Raw genomic sequence first — 23,234 nt, forward strand, 5'->3', positions numbered from 1 at the left:
CCGATATGCCATTCCAGGACCTGAGGATAGTACTGCCCCATCCATCACCACTAGCACTTACATGCACCATCTGGGGGCCTGAGGACCAGCCCACCCCTCCCACGACCACTGCCACTGGCACCCAAGCACATTATCCAGGGGTCTGGGGAACAATGTGCCCTGCCTGCTGCCACCGGTGCAAACATGCACTATCAGGAGACTTGAGGACAGGCCCATCCTGTCTGTCACTGCTGCTGCCAATTCCTGAATGCATTGTCCAGTGGCCTGAGGATCAACCTTCTCCACCAGCCACCACCAGTGCTTCTGCACATTATCCAGGGGCCTGAGGTCAGGCCTGTTCTGCTTGCCACTATCACTGGGACTCACATGCATTGTCTAGGGGGCTGGATCTGCCTTGCCCAGCACTGCTGGTACCAGTGCATCCCATTCAGGGGCCTAGGAATCCACACACCCAGCCCACTGTAGCCACTGGTGCCTGAGGACCAGTCCACTTGGCATTCCCCTCCCTAGCAAAGCCTCACCACAGCCTCCACTAATAACTACAGCCTAAGCCACTGAGAAAGTCACAGACACCACTGACACTGACTATAGCTGAAGAAATCATATGAAGACTACATTATTGCACCCACTCAGAATCAAAGCTAAAGTAACCTACTCAACCAGCACTATAGATACATCTATAGGAAAAAGGCTTTCCCTACAAAAATCAATCCATAAAATCGAAAGGAGTGACTATCATACCAGATGCACAGAAATCAACATAAAGACACAAGAAATACAAAAAAGGAAGGAAACAAGACATCTCCAAAGGAACACAATAATTCTCCAGTAACCAATTCCATAAAAAAGGAAATACATAAAATGCCTAAAAAAAGAATTGATAATAATGGTATTAAAGAAACTCAGTGAGATACAAAAGAATAAGGATAGTACAAAGAAATCAGGAAGACAATGACCTGATTGAGAAATTTTAAAAAACAGATAGATATTATAAGAAATATCCAAACAGAATTCTGGAGCTAAAGAATTCAGTGAATGAAATTAAAAAAAAAAAAAAAAAAATACACCTAGAGCATCAACAGTAGACTAGATCAAGCAGAAGAAATTCTGAACTTGAAGACAGGTCTTTTGAAATAACCCAGTCATACTCAAGAAAAAAAATAAAATGGAAGAAAGCCTGCATTACATCATTTGGGACACCATAAAGCAACCAAATGTTTGAATTTTGGGATTTGGGGAATTCCAGAAGGAGAAGAGATGGACGAAGACATAGAAAACCAATTAACCAAATGATAATTAAAACTTCCCAAGTCTAGCAAGAGATTTAGACATCCAGGTACATGAAGCTTAGGTAAGATTTAACATTAAAGTCATTAAACATGAAAGACAAACTGTCAGAACTCAAGGACAAAGAGAATTCCAAAAATAGCAAGAGAAAAGTATCAAGTCATATGTAAAGGAATCCCCATCAGACTAACAGTAGATTTCTCAGCAGAAATCTTAGAGGCCAGGAGAGAATGGAATGATATGTTCAAAGTGCTGAAAGAAAAAAAACAAACAAACCTGCCAACTAAGAATACTATGACCAGCAAAACTATCCTTCAAAAATGAAGGAGAGATCTGTGCCAAGATGGCCAAAGGGGAACAGTTCTGGTCTGCAGCTCCCAGCGTGATTGACGCAGAAGACAGGTGATTTTTGCATTTCCAACTGAGGTACCTGGTTCATCTCATTGGGACTGGTTGGACAGTAGGTGCAGCTCACGGAGGGTGAGCCAAAGTAGGGCAGGGCAGTGCCTCACCCAGGAAGTGCATGGGGTCAGGGGATTTCCCTTTCCTAGCCAAGGGAAGCCATGACAGACTGTATCTGGAAAATCGGGACACTGCCACCCAAATACTGTGCTTTTCCAATGGTCTTAGCAAACGGCCCACCAGGAGATTATATCCCGTGCCTGGCTCAGCGGGTCACATGCCCACGGAGCCTTGCTCATTGCTAGCACAGCAGTCCAAGATCGAACTGTGAGGTGGCAGCCTGGCTAGGGGAGGGGCGTCTGCCATTGCTGAGGCTTGAGTAGGTAAACAAAGTGGCCAGGAAGCTCAAACTGGGTGGAGCCCACCACAGCTCAGGGAGGCCTGCCTGCCTGTGTAGACTCTACCTCTGGAGGCAGTGCATAACTGAACAAAAGGCAGCAGAAACTTCTGCAGACTTAAACATCCCTGTGTGACAGCTCTGGAGAGCAGTGGTTCTCCCAGCATGGTGTTTGAGCTCTGAGAATGGACAGACTGCCTTCTCAAGTGGGTCCCTGACCCCTGTGTAGCCTAACGGGGAGACACCTCCCAGTAGGGGCCGACTGACGCCTCATACAGGCTGGTGCCCCTCTGAGATGAAGCCTCCAGAGGAAGGATCAGGCAGCAATATTTGCTGTTCTGCAATGTTTGCTGTTCTGCAGCCTCCACTGGTGATACCCAGGCAAACAGGGTCTGGAGTGGACCTCCAGGAAACCCCAACAGACCTGCAGCTGAGGGTCCTGACTGTTAGAAGGAAAACTAATAAACAGAAAGGAAGAGCATTAACATCAACAAAAAGGACATCCACACCAAAACCCCATCTGTAGGTCACCATCATCAAAGACCAAAGGCAGATAAAACCAAAAGATGGGGAGAAACCAGAGCAAAAAGGCTGAAAATTCTAAAAACCAGAGAGCCTCCTCTCCTCCAAAGGATTCCAGCTCCTTGCCAGCAACAGAACAAAGCTCGATGGAGAATGGCTTTGACGAGTTGACAGAAGTAGGCTTCAGAAGGTTGGTAATAACAAACTTCTCCGAGCTAAAGGAGGATGTTCGAACTCATAGCAAGGAAGCTAAAAACCTTGAAAAAAGATTAGACAAATGGCTAACTAGAATAAACAGTGTAGAGAAGACATTAAATGACCTGATGGAACTGAAAACTGTGGCATGGGAACTATGTGACACATGCACAAGCTTCAGTAGCCAGTTTGATAAAGTGGAAGAAAGGTTATCAGTGATTGAAGATCAAATTAATAAAATGAAGTGAGAAGAGAAGTTTAGAGAAAAAAAAAGAGTAAAAAGAAATGAACAAAGCCTCCAAGAAATATGGGACTATGTTGAAAGACCAAATCTACATTTGATTGGTGTACCTGAAGGTAAAGGGGAGAATGGAAAAAAGGTGGAAAACACTCTTCAGGATATTATCTAGGAGAACTTTCCCAACCTAGCAAGACAGGCCAGCATTCAAATTCAGGAAATACAGAGAACACCACAAAGATACTCCTCAAGAAGAGCAGCCCCAAGACTCATAATTATCAGATTCACCAAGGTTGAAATGAAGGAAAAAATGTTAAGGGCAGCCAGAGAGAAAGGGCGGGTTACCCACAAAGGGAAGCCCTCCAGACTAACAGCGGATCTTTCAGCAGAAACTCTACAAGCCAGAAGAGAGTGGGCGCCAATATTCAACATTCTTAAAGAAAAAATTTTCAAGCCAGAATTTCATATCCAGCCAAACTAAGTTTCATAAGTGAAGGAGAAATAAAATCCTTTACAGACAAGCAAATGCTGAGAGATTTTGTCACCACCAGGCCTGCCTTACAAAAGCTCCTGAAGGAAACACTAAACATGGAAAAGAACAATNATTATGCTACTATAAAGACACATGCACACCTATGTTTATTGCGGCACTATTCACAATAGCAAAGACTTGGAACCAACCCAAATGTCTACCAATGATAGACTGGATTAAGAAAATGTGGCACAGATACACCATAGAATACTATGCAGCCATAAAAAAGGATGAGTTCGTGTCCTTTGTAGGGACATGGGTGAAGATGGAAACCATCATTCTGAGCAAGCTATTGCAAGGACAGAAAACCAAACACTGCATGTTCTCACTCATAGGTGGGAACTGAACAATGAGAACACGTGGACACAGGATGGGGAACATCACACACCAGGGCCTGTCTTGGGGTGGAGTGAGGGGGGAGGGATAGCATTAGGAGAAATACCTAATGTAAATGACGAGTTAATGGGTGCAGCACACCAACATGGCACTTGTATACATATGTTACAAACCTGCACATTGTCCACATATACCCTAGAACTTAAGGTATAATAAAAAAAAAAAAAGAGGGAGAAATAGTCTTTCTGAGGAAACGTATCACCAATAGACTGGCCCTACAAGAAATGCTTAAGGAAGCCCTACATCTGGAAGTGAAAGGATGATATCTACCATCATGAAAATATATGAAAGTATAAAACTAACTGGTAGAGCAGATACATAAATGAGAAAGAGAAATAAATCAAAAGTTATTACTATAGATAACCACTAAATCACAAAGATAAATAATGAGAGGAATAAAGAAAAAAGCATACAAAACAATCAGAAAACGATTCACAAAATGACAGGAGTAAGCCCTCATCTATCAATGAATATAAGTGATTTAAATTCCCCAGTTAAAAATATACAAAGTGGCTGAATGAAAAACAAAACAAAATAAAAGCCAGCTATCTGCTCCCTACAATTAACTCCTTTCACCTGAAAAGACACACATAGACTAAAAATGAAGGAATGGGAAAAAAAATTCCATACAAACAGAAACCAAAAGCATGCAGGAGTAGCAATATTTATAGCAGACAAAATAGACTTTAATTTAAAAAGGAAAAAAATACACAGTCATTATATAATAATAAAGTGGTCAATTCAGCAAGAGGATATAACAATTGTAAGTATATGTGCACCTAAATATATGAAGCAAATATTGTTAAAACTAAAGTTAGAGATAGATCCTAACATAATAAGAGTTGGGGATGTCAACACTCCCCTGTCAGCACCGGACAGATAATCTAGCCAGAAAACCAACAAAGAAACATTGGGCTGAATCTGTGCTATAGACCAAATGGAACTAACAGACATTTACAGAACATTTCATCCATAGGCTGGGAGTGGTTGCTCACGCCTGTGATCCTAGTACTTTGGGAAGCTGAGGTAGGTGGATCACTTGAGGTCAAGAATTCAAGACCAGCCTGGCTAACATAGCAAAACCCCATCTCTACTAAAAATACAAAACTTATCTGGGTGTGGTGGCACACACCTGTAGTCCCAGCTACTCAGGAGGCTGAGGCAGGAGAATCACTTGAACCTGGCAGGTGATGAGCCGAGATCGCACCACTGCACTCCAGCCTCAGTGACAGAGCGAGAGACTCCAGCCCAGTTGCAGTGAGCCGAGATCGCACCACTGCACTCCAGCCTCGGTGACAGAGCGAGACACCATCTCAAAAAAATATGTTTTTTTATCCATAAGCTACAGAATCCTCATTCTTCTTAGCAGCACACAGGATAGGCCATATGTTAAGCCACAAAACACATCTCAATAAATTTTTAAAAATTGAAATTATATCAAGTATTTTCTCAGACCACAATGGAATAAAACTAGAAATCAATAATAAAAAGAGCTTTGGAAACTATACAAATATATGGAAATTAAACAACATGGTCCTGAATGTTCACTGGGTCAATGAAGAAATTAAATAAGAAATAAAAAATCTCTTGATCATTACATTGTGTGCATGTATCATGTACCCCATAGTATGTGCAATTATTATGTATTAATTTTAAAAAGGCTATGGCTAAGTTCTTACCATAACTGAATATGTAAATCAAACTCTTCATAATCCTCAGACTATGATTTTAATAATCTGCAATTGAGGCTACAAAAAATAATGAAGCTTTAAAAGAATTCTTTTTAATATTAAGCATGTAAAATACAGTATAGCATATGGTGTCACTATAAACCTGGGTTTAAGAACCAATTCTGTCACTAACTTTAAATCAGGTTTTCTAACAACTTAAACAAAACTTATAAAATGTAAATATTCCACTACAGGTTGTCAAGTGTTCCTTTAAAAATATTTTAAAATTTCATGATTTCATAAAATCATGCTTTGTTTTCACAATTATCAGTAAAATTTGAAGTAATATAACTTTTGGTTTTGTTATGAAGTTAATTATTTGCTCATTTTATTTTAAGCTCTCCCATTTGGAAAAATCCCCATTTTGGAAGTTGATGGACTTATCCTGCACCAGAGCCTAGCAATAGCAAGATATTTGACTAGAAACACAGGTAACATGTAATAAACATGTAATAAATACAATAAGTGCTTAAGATTTTTGATAACTGAAACAAACACGATATATATTCAATATGCATTAAATGAGTTTGGCATAGTATACTATAGTACAAATAAGAATGGAATTAAATAATAGAGAAAAGTATAAATATACCACCTGTATCAGTTTAACTTTTCATGAGTTCCCTAGACAATTAGACAATTTTATTTTATATTGCCTCCTGCTTTTCCTGCCTTATATCTGTTTGCTCTCCAAGCCTTTGTTGGAGTTTAGTTAAAAAATTGGACAGGTATGTTTCATTCTAAACTTTTGCTAGTATGCATATTATAAGTTATCAGAGAAAATTACTTAGCAGAAAATACATTTGGCATATGGAAGTTGAAATTTCTTAGACTATTAAAATTATATAGTCAGTAATGTCCTTCATCCTAATCATGCTGAAAAAAATAGAAAGGGAGTTTTTTTGCTTCCACTCAGTGCCATCTGAGGAAGCTTGAAGGGGATAGTTGGCTTCTGGATTGTTGCATTAGTGCCCGCACCCACAATATTAGAAGAGCAACAATAGAAACTGTTTCTTGCTTTTGCCTGACACGCTTTCTCCCATCCTATGCTCCATTGTCTGCTTCTCTCTTCCCTCATACTATTCTCACAGGCTTTTTGAGCCAAAGGCTACCTTTGGCTTCTTTTAAAACTCCTTTCTTTCAATCAATCTGTAGAATCACCATTCTCTCAAACCTATCTCCCCACCAGGATTGCCACTGCTATGATCCAAGTCATAGACACATACATAGTTAGCTCACAAATAAAATGGGCCATGAACACTAGACCTCATTTTGGAATGAAATGGTGTATTTTAAAAATACAAAGGTTTGTGTTACACTAACATGTTTCAACAAATAAAGTTATTTTGAAAGTTTAGAAGAAATGGAAATTATTCATGACCAGGGAAATTAGGCCTTAAAGTGAAAATGACATTTAGGTTTAGGCTCAAAGATAGCTAGAATTTCAAGAGGAAGACTTGGACCTAGGCAGTGCTTTTCAAACTTTATGTGCATCAGGGTCACCTGGATCCTCATTAAAATATACTTTGTGCAACTTTGAGTCAGTAGACCTTGGGTGGGGCCCAAGAATTTGCATTCTCAACAATTTCCCAGATGATGCAGGTGGTCCATGGATCTCACTTTGAGAATCTCTGGGCTAGAACATTCTAAGTAGAGAGAAAATGGCATGAGAAGAAGAATGAACTTCAAATTTGCAGGTGGAAGAGAATTAGAGAAATGCTTAGAATGGATTGGATTTGATTAGAAAGATCTAGAGTATTGACTTTTTCTTACATAATTGTAGGTTTTTATCTAGAAAAGCAGCATAACTACTGCTATGCATTTTGGGAAGATTATTGCGGTTACTTTGTATTTGTGGCTACTGCAGGGAAGCACATTAGGAGATAAGTGAAATGATCCAGATGGCAAAGAAGAGAGACCAAGAAAAATATGAAAAATTCGTGGATGTAGAATCATCTTAGAGACAGTAGATAGATGTTGCCATGTGGAAGGCAGTCTATTTAACCAGGAGAGGTATAGCATAGACAGAGTTTGCCATTCTCAATGCACTATGTACTGCTACGTCCTCGTTCTCTTCCTCCTTCTCCTCCTCTTCTCTTCCATTTCCTTCTCTTTTCTGTTTAAAATACTTTTTTCAACTTTCAATACCCTCCTCAATGTCTGCCTTTTCCAGTTGACCATAAGTGCCATTCAGGCAAGGAATTTACCTCTTCTATTCAATGCTACTATATACAGCCCCTACTTGGGGCTGAGTCACAATTGAGGCCTGTAATCATTTGTTGGGTAAAAAAAAAGGAGAGGTGGTTTGAGAAATGGTGTGATGACTGCATTTGAGGATTTGTAGAAGAATGTTCAGGTGCCAAAAGAGTAATCAGAGATATATACAAAAGGATGCTGAAAAAATGAGCCTGTGGTTTAGGACTAAAAATATTGAATAAAAAGTCACTTCCACGAAGTTTTAGCTGAAGCTTTGAGGTGGAAGTCAAAGTAGGGATGAAAATGAGTGAAGAATTCTGAAGACTATTCAAGGTCAGAAAGAAGAATAATCAACCTTTGAATATTACACACACAAAAATACAGTTTACAGAGGAACTCTAAATCACTCAAGAATTTTCTTTCAATTTTAACACCTTTATTGAGGTATAATTTACATCCAGTTCATCCATTGTCAGTATACAGTTTCTTAATTTTTAATAAATTTATAAAGTTTTACAAAAGCAATCCATTTTAGAAGGCTTCTACACAGAAGCATTTTAAATTGGCACCATTGAGAAAATTTTAGGAAGATCAATGATTTATTACCAAAATAATGATTAACAAACAAGACAAAAGAAAAAAAAACCCTCTATTATTTAAAATTTTAGTCTCCAGTCAGAAAACAAATGCTCCTGACAAAACTGTCTGCAAAATAAATAATTATTTATACAAAATGAATTATAATGTAGGTACAGGTTATTTCTTGTAGTGTTGCTTATATTAACAAAAGACTGGAAACAAACCTAATCAGTTGAGGCTAGTTAAATAAATTGTGGCACATCTACCTCAAGAAATCTCATGTAGCCAGAAAAAAAAAAAGAGCAAGTACACCCTTTGGGTACTTGCAAAGAAAGATATGTAGGGGACATGGGATGAGGAAGCACATCTAGTGGGATATATGTTTTTATTTGCTTGTATTTTCATAAAGAAATAATGTAAGAATACTAATTAAAGTGGCTACTAGTAAGGTAGGTAGGTAAGGGAGCAAAATGTGGTGGATGGAAGCTAGTCTTCACTGGATATTGTTTTATGCTCTTTTGAATTTTCAACCATATGAATATACTATCTGTTAAAAATAAACTTTTTAATATAGTACATTAAACATATTGATGGGCCTCTCTCTATTCCATAGATTTGGCTGGAAACACAGAAATGGAACAATGTCAAGTTGATGCTATTGTGGACACACTGGATGATTTCATGTCATGTTTTCCTTGGGCAGAGAAAAAGCAAGATGTGAAAGTAATGTGATCCATTTGCTATTCCTAGTATTAATCACATACCACCTGTCAGACATTGTTAGGTGCCTTAGAAAGTTCCTTACATGAAAACAATATGTATAGTTTTAAAATATCAAATTACATTTTAAAAGTTCAAAATAAAGTACAGCAATTCCCTATTGTACCCCTTCACATTAACTCCTCCTCAGATGCAACCCTTTAAAAAATTTGTTTAACAGTTTCTTTAGGATTTACACATTTCCATATTTCTATAGGATATGTAAATATGACTTCTTCTGATTGACCAATTGTAAATTATTTCTAAGGACTTATGATAGTACAGGTTAAGCATTCCTAACCTGCAAATCTGAAATCCAAAATGCCCCAAACTCCAAAACGTTTTAAGCAACAAGATGACAGCACCAGTGGAAAATTCCCCATGTAAGTACTTAACACAAACTTTGCCAAATGTGCAAAATTATTGAAAATACCGTATAAAATTACCTTCAGTCTATGTGTATAAGGTGTAAATAAAATATAAATGAATTTTGTATTTAGATTAGGTCCCATCCCCAAGATATCTCATTATGTATATGCAAATATTCCAAAATCTGAAAAAATCTGGAATTCAAGACTATTCTGTTCCCAAGCATGTTGGATAAGGGATCTCAACCTGTAATAACAATTTTTCTCTTACATAGTCATCCTCTCTGCTTCCCTTTCACCAAGCTCCCAATATTGTGATGTGAAAAATCTTTTGGTTAAATTAGTATTCTCTGATTAGTATGCTATGCAAATAACGCGCAGAACTGTGCACTGTAGTGCACACTTAACCCCAGTTCTAGACATATCCGGTCATTTCCTGAGCCATTTAAGGAATTCGTGTTGTTGATGGGATTGGTTCTTGGCTTTCTTTTTGCAGGTGCCATTCACCCATCTGCTTACTAGCTTCAAATTTTGTTTGCTCTCATCTCCTCTCTTTCCACTTCCTTGTGAAATCTATCTTTTTAAAAATATTCATTACTGTGGTTTAGAGATGAAAGTCAAATGATATATATTTGTCAAATTATTCATCTTTATGCAGAATTCTAAATAGACATCTTTATTACAGCTTCTAGTGGTTTCCTTTAGGACACTCATTACCGTCTCTATTTTAAAATATATTTACTCGTTTGTTGCTTGTCTCCTCAAGCTGTATGCATCAGGGGCAGGAATCATGTCTGTATTATTCAACTGATCCCCCACCGCCATCACAGTGCCTTTTATGTAGTAGGCATTACACACTTGTTGAACAAGTGATCAGAACCACACTCATCAAATGCACACCATGTGCCTGTGTTACTCTCAGCTCTTTCCCTGTTATCTCAGTCAGCCCTCCTTCTCCTCCTTCAAGATAAGCGCTTTTTATTGTCATGCTCACTTTCCAGATGAAGACACTGAGAAACGGAAGTTACAAAGCTGCCCAAAGTCACACAACTGACAGAACTGTGAACTGAGCCCAGACAGCTGAATTTAGATCCCATAGTCTCATCACCTAGATATACAATTGCTTAAAGTAACGAATTTAAGCATCCCTTTAGAATGAAACTGTTGTTATCCTCATCTTCCAGGTAAGAGAACAGAGTTTCATGTAGCGTAAACAACTTACCCAAAATTGTTCAGCCAGAAGTGGTGCAGAAGGAATTCAGATTGTCACTGACTCAAACCCCAGGTTCTTAATCACTGGGTATAATACCACAGTGCAAGCAGCTGTTCAAAACAGCTGTGCATGAATATTTATGTACATGTTAAAGCTAAAGCCTATAGCCGAAAGCCACAGCACAAATGGCAGGCAGTCTTATCAATTTACTTAAGCACATATTTAAGCAGATACTATCTACTTAGCATTTATTATAAATACTATTTAATTAGCACCTTCTGATTTGAATAGAGATATCTGGACACAAAAGTATTTACATTGACTGACTCCATGATATAAATGTAAGGTGCGTAGGGTCTGCACACACACACACATATATATATAGGTCTAGCCAGGAAATAATAAAGCTCAGCTTTGATGATAGAAATACAACTTTTTGACGTAAGTACATTTAGGCTCTGGAGTCAAACTGCCAGGCTTAAATCCTGATTCCCTTCTTACTAGCTGTCACTTAACTCCCTATTTATAGTTCAAACTCTTTGCAAAGTGGGGATATAACAGGCTCTACTTTGAAGTATGTTGGCAGGATTAAATGTTAGCATATGTGCCTATGGCTAGGTAAGAAGTGTTAAATAAATATTAACTATTATAATTAATAGTTATATACTTTCATGTTGTTTTCACTATTTGTCAGACATGGCATCTGAATTTTATATATCATTATAAATGTAGAAACAGATACTCTCCAATTTAGAAGTGTCTAAAGATTTTTGTTCCATGTACCAAAGACTCCTCTGATGTGCAGTCTATCAATTTATCAGTTTGCTCTTCTCTACTTTTCTATTTTCTTTCTGTGGCTGAGGTTCCATAACAGAGGCCACCTCCCAGAGGAAAATATTCTTCGAACATTTGTGATAAGAGTAACACTCTACCTTTGCATTAGAATAACAACTCTCTTAAGTACCACCTATTTCAAAAAACAATTTCAAAGGACATAGCAATCCAAGTTCATGATTAAATCATACAAAGGCAGAACACGTTGCAGAAACATTGCTGATAGCTACAGACTATCTAATTAACAAGCAGGACTTGGCTAATAATATAATGAAAAATGCACCATTCTGTATTTCATTTCTTAGACTGTTGGTAGTGGGCTGCATTGCTGCCATCTGGTGGTCAGGTGAACATTTCAAAGGCAGAATATTGATGCACTTAAGATGGATAGTGAATATATTCTTGTCACACGTGCCTTAAAAATCTACCAAATATACACAATGTTACAGTATTTATTACTAAAAATTCCATTTCCAATTTAAAGAAAGAAAAACAAAAGATGTCCTTGGATATTGGTCACCATGACAATCCTTGAACTTATCATTAGTGTTACTTCGGTTATTTAATGGATCTGTGTTTCCATTTCCTCATCTAAAGAACAGGATGGGGAAGAAGAATGAGAAGGCCTGAGGATATTCTGATGTTCTGGTTCCAACACAAAATAATTTTGGTAGTGCATATATAAAAATGCTTTTGAGAAATATGCGAACCTCCCTAAAAGCCATGTTAGACTTTCATAGCAACAATTTCTCAGGGTGAAAAAACCTCCTTTGTAACTCTCTGAAAAGCGAGGCTAGAAATTTCTGAATCCATCAAGTATAGGAGTGGCTGTCTAGGATGGATCAGGAAATGTATTTTTTTAAAATATAACTGGGGAAAAAAAAAGTGTAATCAAATCTTATCCTCTATATTATTTTGGTTGATTGTACTTTAAAATGAAACTTAAATACTAATTATACTGTTTATTAATTTATATTTCATTAGACTGAAATAATTCACCAAACTTATAAAGAGAATCTGGGCTCAAGGAGAAGTCAATAGCACAGATATAATAGTTTTGACTCTGCATATACACAAACATTGGTGTACCTGAAGCTCTGGAAATGCATGTTAGAAGAACAGAATTTCCCAGGAGTGCACACAGGAGTTTTTGGAAAGTTGTCCAACAATCAGTTTGGCCATTGCCTTTCTGACCGATGCCAACTGAGGTGAGCAGACCTGTGGCAAGCACCACATGGTTCTCGACTCACTGCCCTTCACTGGGATTACAAATTCTGTGTAAGCAGCAGAAAGACTCATACCTAATGTTTTTGTTAAAACTATGAACATACTGACCACAGAGCACTTTATAGAACAAGGGAAAGTACATAAAGTCAAAATAATGACAAGCTTTATAAGCTTCGGTTTATGGCAAACATATCTAAGTACATGTTGAGTATCCCTTATCTGAAATTCTTGGGACCAGAAGTATTTCAGACTTGGGGTTTTCTTCAGATTTTGGAATATTTGCATTATACTTACTAGTTGAGCATACTGAATCCGGACAGCCGACATCTGAGATGCTCCCCTGAGCATTCCTTTGGGCATCATGCCCATGCTCAAAATATTTTGGATTTTGGAGCATTTTGGATTTTTGGACTAGGGAGGCTCAACCTGTATGTAAGGATGCTTTTGCAAATTGTACTTTACAAATATAAGGCATTATGTTGTGGTAGTATATATCATCTGGCTAAGCCATAATCATAACAGCAAGTAAATCAGCAAATTGGTGTGGTATCCACTAGCTGACTTATCTTAATAAAGGCTGGATTTTATTATACATCATTTAGACATGTTAATAAATGAGATATACATTTTATATTTTTGAGTTTGGCTTCTATTTCATAACCAAGACTCAAACCGGCAGAATTCTTATATATAAACAAACATCTCTTATCAAAAAAGAGGCCTTGAGTAAATTATTTGGTCTTCAGAGCTTCAAGTAGAAAAATAATGACAATTTAAAAAACGGATGTTTTATATATATTTCCCTAAGGATGTTAATTTTTAAATAATATTAGTTTATATATTGAGAGGGGATAACTGGATGATGCATTTTGTAGATGATATTCAAGATAGACAAATCTGATAATAAGGCACAATAGTAGTCCAATGAGAAAATACATAAAGGCCCAAGATCATGATTCATTATAAACGCAATAGTGAAATGAAGAACTGCCAAACTAGTAGAGTCTAGCCTTACAAAATAAAATGTTTCTTTACCTTCAGTTACATTATTTAGCTTTAAAAAAGCTAGGTTAAGAAAGAGGGAAATTTTAGAAATCTAAAAAGACGATAGAATCATTTTGCTTTAATAAATTTAAGAAAAAATAAGACTGTGGGTATTTAGTCATTATACACAAAGAAACTGTAAGAACTGGTGACACAAAACTATTTATTTTTTTAATCCATGAGCAATAAAGAGATGACTCACATCTATAGAGAATCAGACCTAAATCTCCACGTCATAAAATTGAATAAAAAATCTAGCTACTTCTCTTTCTTTTTGAATTCATGTGGGAGAATAAAGATGGAGAAATCTACTTCCTCCTCAGATCATGTTACTTTTCTTCTTATTATTCTTAAAGTGATATTTTCTCCTTCTCCTAGGAGCAGATGTTCAATGAGCTGCTCACGCATAATGCGCCTCATCTGATGCAAGACTTGGACACATATTTAGGGGGGAAAGAGTGGCTTATTGGTAACTCTGTGAGTATGTTTTGTATCTTAAAAAATTCAAGCGAATAAAAAGACAAACCAAAAAACTATGAAAACTTATTGAAAAGAAGTTACCTATAGGGAGGGAATAGAATTTACAGCAAGAACAAAGGTTAAACTCCTTTAAATAAACCTTTTTAAAAAATAGATTTGACTTTGGAATCGTATTTTATATAATTATATATTAGCAGCAAAACTTAAAAGCTATCCTAAAATCAAAGTGAAGTAAATGAACCTGTGCAAAAGAGATGCATAGAGAACACACAGAATACAAATGTACTCTATTAGAGAATAACTATTTCAAGAAGTATCATTTGTAAAACACACTAATTTGAATATACATCTAAGACAGATATCTCTTAGAACAACAAAAAATCATATACTATTTTCAGTAATCATATTGTTGGTGGTACTAGAAACTATTGGTATTTTTTTTCTGGTATTATTATACTTATATTGTGGGTACAAAAATAAATTGTGTTGATGTCACTGAGAACCAGGATCTTCAATGTGGGAGAAAGGAGATAGAGATGTAAGGTGAGTAAGGTCAAGTAAATATCCGATTCCTGAACTTGAACTACAGCTAACAATATAAAATATCCGATTCCTGAACTTGAACTACAGCTAACAATATAAACTCATATGTATTTTATATCAGGATAAATTATGAAGCATTTTATATCTCAACTGGAAAAAGTTTCTCTTCATGAAAGTATGCCAGTTGATAAGAAAGAAAGACTGATATAAACTATCACCACTTTCCAACCCCAGAAAAATTAATTGGCGTAGGCATGGACCATCGATAATCACAAAAAAGTTAGACAACCAGATACTAGGCACACTACCACCTAGGAGTAGTCTTGACAAAAAATCCAATCTAAACCTGATTTACAAGTTGTGGCAAGTGGTGGTCCCTGCCTTCAGGGAGATTGCATTCTGGGAGATAAGACTGTTTTTTTGTAGCAGGCTGACACTGCTGTCTGCCCTGCTCAGCCCTTCTGGGTGATACAGAAGTAAACTTGCCACATCTTTTTCTCAACTTTCAACCTCTTCACATACCCCTTCATTTCTTCGGACTCCCCTCATAGCCTTTCCTAAAATGCTCTTCTCCCTGCCCTATTTAATGAATAATTTCTAAGAATTTATTTTTCATTTTCTATTAAAATTCCTTTGTAAATGATGTTCTGACCTCATCTCTGAGCACTCTCTCCCTTCTTCACAGTGCTCCAAACACACTGGTGCGTGTGTTCCTCAGACTTAACTCACACTCCCACCTAAGGGTCTTTACGCTCTTCCCCATATCTGGAATGCTTAATCCCCAGATTGATCACTGCAGGTCTCAATCCTTTTTTATATTTAAGCCTGGGCTTACGTGTCACCTCTTGAAAGTCTTCCCTGACCATGTCACAGTCCATCACGACTTCACTTTTTTTCATAACCCCCATCGTTTTGCATATTTGATTGTCCCTTCTAAAATATAAAAGCTACATCAGAGAAAGGGCTTGCATCCTACCTTGCTCTCCAGCACCTAAACCTGGGCATGGCACACAGTAGGTGCTTGATAAATATTTGAAAAAATTCTGGATTTATTCTGAATTCTGAATCTTCCAGCCAGTAGCTTCTCTTGGCTGACAGATGTTTAGTAAGTTCCTGAAACACTAGCAATCAGCTTTATTAAATTCTGTACAAAAAGATGAAAGAGTAGTCCACATTTAAACTTCACTCTTTGATAATCATATGGAGCCAAAGTAACAGCATACAGATTGGTTTCTAATCACAAAGGTAAAAACATACAACTGTACAATGGTAGGACCAGGCTGTCATCACTAATCCAGTGGCCAATCTTGGCATACCCTAATGGTTAGACACCCATATATTCTTTTTATGTGATACAATGTATTTTAGCCACAAATATTTCACTTGAAACTATATACCCTCTAGGAAAAACCTGCGCCCCTTCCTTTATACTATGTAGTACAAAGGAACAAGGTAAGATGAAATACAAAGGTCCTGAAGATAGAACTTTCTGTAGGACTAGAGTGAAATCTTCAATAATTTGGTGATGTGAAAAAAAGGGTACTGTTTTGAAGAGTTAATGGACATAACCAGATGAAATGCATAGACCTGGAATAGATCTTGCTTTGTCCTGTAAAGGGCATTTTTAGAACAGATGGAAAAATACGTATTGGTTATTGGATAAGGAAAATGCATTGTCACAGAGAGGTGGAGACTGGACAAGGTTAAGAGTATGTACCATTAAGATCTCATGTTAGTAAAACAACATCTATCAGCATGGAAAAATATCTTAAACACAAAAATGTTTAATAGTAGTAACCTGAGTGTTGGAGTATGGTATTATCAGTAATTTTCTGAACTTCTATCATACACACATTCTACTTTTGTAATAACAAGATTGTTTTGAATCTTTTAGATTAACAAACTAATTTTAATTTTGGAATGTCGATACAGCTATACTTTCTATGTTCAAATGAAAAGTTTGTTTCCTTTAAATTAGGTGACTTGGGCAGATTTCTACTGGGAGATTTGCAGTACCACGCTTTTGGTCTTTAAACCTGACCTGTTGGACACCCATCCAAGGCTGGTGACTTTACGGAAGAAAGTCCAAGCCATTCCTGCCATCGCTAACTGGATAAAACGAAGACCCCAAACCAAACTCTAGCTGATCCATGTTGCCTTCAAGTTTGTTGTTCTCGGGGCATCTCTCTCACCAGATAAGGCAGGTACATCAGCCTGCCAGATAATCCATATGCTCCCTTCCCAACTCCACCAAGATTTCCACTTTAGCCATATTCTGATTTTTAAAAAGGAAAACACAAACACAAATCTTTCTGCAGTATCTTTTTCTTTCAGAATAGCTTCGCATCATTTACAATGGCGGAAAAATAGCATGTAATACAGGCAGACCTTGCTTTGCACAGGTTCTAACATGCACGAATTGCAGTCATATGGTTTAGCAACACCATTCTTCCCCTTCCCCAAAATGGTTTGGACTTCAGCTACCACAATTACCTGTAATTGCATAAAACACAAACTTTGCTCACAGCTCTCCAGTCCACATATCCCTGTGTAAATAACCTACGTACATCATGACCAATAACCAGTCACTTCTTTCGAAGACTGCCAGAGGTCACTGCACATCTCTTATTCCTGCATAGACAGCAAAGTGTGTAGTTGTATTGCTACTGCCTGCTTGTGGCCCCGTGATAAATCCCTTTGACATTTTACAAAAATGAAGAATCAAAAGAGGGAACTCTCAACAAAGATGAAAGTGCAGCAAAGGAACAAAAACTGATAATCCTGGAATGCAATTCAACTGAACATAAAGGGAGCTATAGAGGAAAGAGCTGACTGTGGGAATCTGACACGGCTCAAGAGGCTCTAGATATGCAGCCAGAGAAACTTGTAAAGATGAATTTACTGACATGAATAAAGTTGTTGTGATGAGAAAAATGTAGATATCCCAGAGATCAAGAGAATGAGAAGACAAGCCAGACAAGCCACAGACGTGAAGAAAATACTTGTAAAACACGTATCTGATAAAAAACTGTTATCCAAAATTATACAAAGAACTCATAAAACTCAACAATAAGACAAACAAACTGATCAAAAATGGGCAAAAGACCTCAACAGACACCTCAACAAAGATACAGGTAAAAATAAGCATATGAAGTGCCCAACAAAATGTCATTAGGGAGCTGCAAATTAAAACAAGATACCACTATACGACTGTCAAAATGGCAAAAATCCAAAACAGCAGGTAACACCAAACGCTGATGAGGATGGGGAGCAAGGGTAACTCTCATCTGTTGCTGATGAGAATACAAATGGGTACGGCTACCTTGGAAGACAGTGACAGTTTCTTACAAAACTAAACATACGCTTACCAGACAATCCAGCAATTGTGCTCCTTGATATTTATCTCAAGGACCTGAAAACATGTCCACATAAAAACCTATCCACATATATTTACAGAAGCTTTATTCACAATTAAGAAGTCAAAAAAGAGATGAGGATGTGGGGGAGAAAGAAAGAAGAGGAAAAGAAAAGCCCAGATAGGTATGGTCTTATTTAAGGTGCTTCCTTCCTCTCAATGTTTTATGAAATTGAAAAAAAAGTTATTTAATACTTTAGGCCAGGCGCAGTGGCTCATGCCTGTAATCCCAGTACTTTGGGAGGCTGAGACGGGCAGATCACTTGAGGTCAGGAGTTTGAGACCAACTTGGTCAACATGGTGAAACCCTGTCTCTACTAAAAATACAAAAATAAGCTAGGTGTGGTGGTGGGCGCCTGTAATCCCAGCTACTCAGGAGGCTGAGACAGGAGAATCACTTGAACTGGAAGGCAGATGTTGCAGTGAGCTGAGATCGCACCACTGCACTCCAGCCTGAAAACAACTACAACAAAAATATAAATTATTAAGGATTACACATAAAAACAAAGTGTATTTTCTAAGTTCCTTGATTCTTTGGATCAAATTTTCTTGTTATTAGTGGCTGCAAGTAAATGATAATAGGTTGTATGTGAATCTCATTCAAAGCCCTCCAACATGTAATCCAGGCAATCTAAAGAAAAAACGTTACCTTTAACAAAAGAAATGCAAATAATGTTCTAGATAATGAAAGTAGTTAACTTTTCTTCACTCTTCTGCACAGCTAAATTTCCCCATCAAGTTTTAATGAAGACAGAACTAAGTGATAATCCAATGCTTATACAAAATTGTGAAAATTCAAAATAAGAGAATCAGTCCTACATATTGATACAAATCACAATTCAAATATAAAGTATAACCACAGCAAGTTTCATAAGGAAATATTTGGCATTATCATAACCTTTAGGTAATCTTTTTGCACTGAAGGACAACACATTCCATTATCCCACTGTGTATCCAAGTGAAATGTCTCCTTGCTTCTATACAAAGAGAGGGTGGCTAAGCGAGAGTGAAGTCAAGCAGAAAGTGAACTGCATATTGAATTTATTATTTCAAAATACATTTTGAGGAGTTAAAAGAATTCCTTAAATTTATGGACTGTGAAGTATCACACATAAGGTCACACAAATGGAAACCAAATCTCCTCATACCCCGTCTACCCCGTCTCTCCACTACATGATAATACCAACTGTTAGGAATAGCAGTAATGTTTCAAAATGAGTATCTACTGGCATAAAGTTAAAAGTCTATGGGGGTCCCAAACAGTTATAAAAACGCATAAGGCATGTCTCATGTAGCCTGCATTAAAAAAATGCTTCAGTTGGTCACGATATTACTCCAACTCTTGCTTCATTTGCTCTGCAGTGATAATGGGTTACAGTATTTACTGACATCAGTCCAATGAAGGAACCAATGAGAATACATCCTAAGTAGTACGTTCCAATTTACTGACAAACAGGCAATATTAAGCATATAAGATAATCTCACTTGTGCCCAAGATTATATATTTTTAAGGGTAAGAGGAGGGTTAGAAACTGTTAAAAAGGGTGTGAAAATACAACTTATGATCACAAATATTTTTATTAAGCCCAAGACATAATAGCGCATTACAGGAAGAACCCAACTACATTTCATTAGAGATAAAAGTATGGATAGAACAACAACAATAACAACAAAAAAAGAAACAGTCTATCATTGAAAATACATTAATACAGAAAACTTATGAGAAATCCATTATGAGATTTTAAAAGGTAAAATTCCTAACAATTTGAATAACTGATTTGGGGACGGTGATGTACAAGGAGGTAGTATTAACACATGAAGACTCCTTTTAGCCCTGTAATGGTAAAATATATTCAGTCTGTTCAATATACCATCAAGACTGGGGTTATGCCATGAGTTCTCAGAGTCTTTAATATCTAAATAATCACTGTTTAAGAGTTTTATTTGCCTTCTAAATCCAGAGGGTCATATTACCTTAGCATCTTAGCAAGTTAGGATGCTTTGAAAGGTATGATTTCCAAAAATTAACAAATCTTTGATTTATAAATAAGTTTATTTATAATGATATTTACATAACAAAAACAAAACACATGGAACTCACAAGTTATACAAAGAAACTGAAGTATAATAAAAACAGCAATATAGACTGACAGGCAGAAATTTAAAGAAAGATTTAATAAAGAGTTAAATATCAAATAGACAACTTTACTTCTAAATTTCACTTTGTCACTCACACTGAATTGGAATTGAACAATGGCTCTCTCTTCAGGCGGTCCTGTACTGGAAATTCTGGAAACTGGTAAAATATATTTTGATAAGCGTTTCAAGTTAATGATCTATTTCCATGCAGTACCTAATGCTGCCTTTAGATGAAGTCACATTCAGTCTGCTTTGAAGTGAAATAGCTTTAAGTAATCTGTTCTGCCAGGCTAGAAAAATGTCACCAACATTTTGCTGATGCATGGAGACGTGGCAGTAATAAACTACTATTTAGAGAGGAAGAGAACTGGAGCAGAAGTGACTGGGCAACAGTTTCAAGAGAAGCAAAAGCCGGGAGAGGGAAATCAATAAAAACATGCACAAGATTAGGCAGAGTAATATGCACTATTAGTGCAGTTGGAAAATGAACAGAAGGAATTAATCCATGGAGCAAGGTAAGGGCTTCTTTAGTTACTATTCACTGGAAAACAACTTAGTGCCTAGCCAAACAAATTTGTTTCAGCAGAAGTACTTGAGAGGACCTGGGGGATGTTAGTATATGGAATGCCACCTTTAAATTCAGGTTGAGTTCTTGCTGACATTGGTGAACATCTGCTTCAAATAGCAATAAAATGAAAGCTATATAATCTATACAGCTGCATTCTTTAACATAATAAAAAAGAACTTCAAATGAGACAAGCAAAAACAAGACATAAGCATTGTCAAATAAGGCACATGTAAAAATCTACACACATTATCCAGTGAAAGACAATATATATATATTTGGAGGTAGAAATAATTACAAAAATACTGACATTTCTAAAGCATTAGCATATTTGTTACAAACAATCACCAACTAATCCCCATTCAGAAAACTGCTTTGTAAAATGATTATTCAACATCTTCAGGACTACATTATTTGTGGCTTCTTTTTTGAAATTTCATGTGTGAGTATTTGGAGAATTCAGTTAGTGGCAAAAAGTTGTCCATACTATGAGAAATGTAATATGGAAATTATAAAAAGTTATAAATGTTCATAAACCCCATGGTCATCATAATGTAAATGTCCTTGAGTGCACCAAGTTGATATTTCCTCATCAATTGAGAGTTCACAGTTCTTATTTCACAGGCCCATTGATGTTTTTAGTAATGTGGCTATATCTGCTGGCATACTCCCTTCATCGCCTGTAGGTCAGAAAGTAGTATTAAAAGCTTTATAGAAGTATTTTATTTTATAAAACATTGTCTCAATTTTTTTTTCTTTGGTGAATTCTTACTCATCTTTCAAGGGCTAGTTTGCTTCAGTGTCACCCCTGTTAGAAACCTTTCCTGATCTCTACTTAGATTAGGGCTATTTCCTCTCTGTTCCTGTTCATACTGCCAACATAGCAATCTAAGGTTATGTTTCCAATTTTATAAAGCTATATAAAGATACACAGTAATACACTGGATCATATATCATTCTTGGTACTTCTCACATTTGCTAAATAAAAAACATTTATGTAAGAAACGGAGTAGGGAAAACAAAGACAACAAAGCCAAACCTAAACCAACCAAAACTTATTTAATCTATATTCTTATTTTTCATCTAAAGATAGAACCACTGACTCAGACCCACACTGTATACATATAAACAGCATTCTGAGCACACCATACCAGCTGATGATTAAATTAGCCACTTTAAATTACCTTATTTATCCAATGTTTGCCCTATATTTTAATTAAATGAGGCCCCATATTTATAAGTACTTACAGGAATTATTTGAGATTTTCTAAATCCCTTTGTGTCACAGTGGCAGATAATCTAGCCATCCCTGATTAATTCAATTCAGCACTCAGAATATTTTGAGATGAGTTGATTTATTAATTTACCAGTTAGTGCAACAGAACAGCTGGCAATTCACAAATATCTGCTGATCTGTGATAGATCTGTAACTATGAATAATTTTATAAATTAGATTGGCTGAAATGCAGCAAAACTAACCACTTCTCTCTTCCTCCCCTCTCTCACAAATATACACCTCAGTTATAATTTAAAATCATGAGTACTTTTATCTACTCTTCTTTTCTCTGTTACACACACACACACACACACACACACACACACACACACACACACACACAGAGGAATATAAAATAGTCCATCAACTCTTAGGGAGTTCACGGACACCCTTGCTTCCAAGTTCATCCATAGACTTGAAAATAGCCCATAAAATCCAAACTGACACTTCATAAATTACTAAATAAACTGATACCATGTTAGGAAGAACGCAGGGAGAAAAGGAAAGAAGGAAAAGAATAAGGAGATTCTTTTAAACTTAAAGATACTAAAGATAGAATACAATAAAATGCTGTGTGTGAACTTTGGACCCTGGTGTTTTAAGGAAAGCTATAAAAGACATTAAGGGGACAAATGAGAGAAATCTAGATAAGAACAATATATGATAACATCTGAAAATTACTATTTATTTTATTAGATACTATAATGGTATTGTACCAACTTAGAGGAATATGCTGTGATACCGAAAATAACTTGCCATGCTTGTAACTGACTTTATTAAGGATCAATGGGAAAAAAGCAGAAAAAACAAACACTGTAAATGTCACAGCTGTTAAATCACTGTATTTTTCATTCATACTATACTTTCAACAATTAAAAAAATTATATATATATATAT

General features: G+C 36.6%; 2 protein-coding genes across 4 annotated transcripts in view; one reads left to right on the plus strand and one right to left on the minus strand.

Moving 5' to 3' along the window:
* The window catches only part of HPGDS (hematopoietic prostaglandin D synthase), a 32,623-nt gene extending 15,361 nt beyond the window's left edge, over positions 1–17,262 (plus strand). The window contains exons 3-6 of the mRNA XM_017875505.1: positions 6,038–6,130; positions 9,088–9,197; positions 14,298–14,396; positions 16,921–17,262. Of these exons, the coding sequence (XP_017730994.1) occupies positions 6,038–6,130; positions 9,088–9,197; positions 14,298–14,396; positions 16,921–17,085 (467 nt within the window). The 3' untranslated portion in view covers positions 17,086–17,262. The remainder of the gene's footprint in view (positions 1–6,037; positions 6,131–9,087; positions 9,198–14,297; positions 14,397–16,920) is intronic.
* Positions 17,263–19,916: 2,654 nt separating this feature from the next.
* SMARCAD1 (SNF2 related chromatin remodeling ATPase with DExD box 1) overlaps positions 19,917–23,234 on the minus strand; it is an 87,591-nt gene continuing 84,273 nt past the window's right edge. For all 3 annotated transcript variants that reach the window (XM_017875507.1, XM_017875506.1, XM_017875508.1), the window contains one exon: positions 19,917–21,741. In XM_017875507.1, the coding sequence (XP_017730996.1) occupies positions 21,680–21,741 (62 nt within the window). In that variant the 3' untranslated portion in view covers positions 19,917–21,679. The remainder of the gene's footprint in view (positions 21,742–23,234) is intronic.

Source organism: Rhinopithecus bieti, unplaced genomic scaffold, assembly GCF_001698545.2.
Source record: "Rhinopithecus bieti isolate Rb0 unplaced genomic scaffold, ASM169854v2 scaffold_6708, whole genome shotgun sequence".
NCBI lineage: Eukaryota > Metazoa > Chordata > Mammalia > Primates > Cercopithecidae > Rhinopithecus > Rhinopithecus bieti.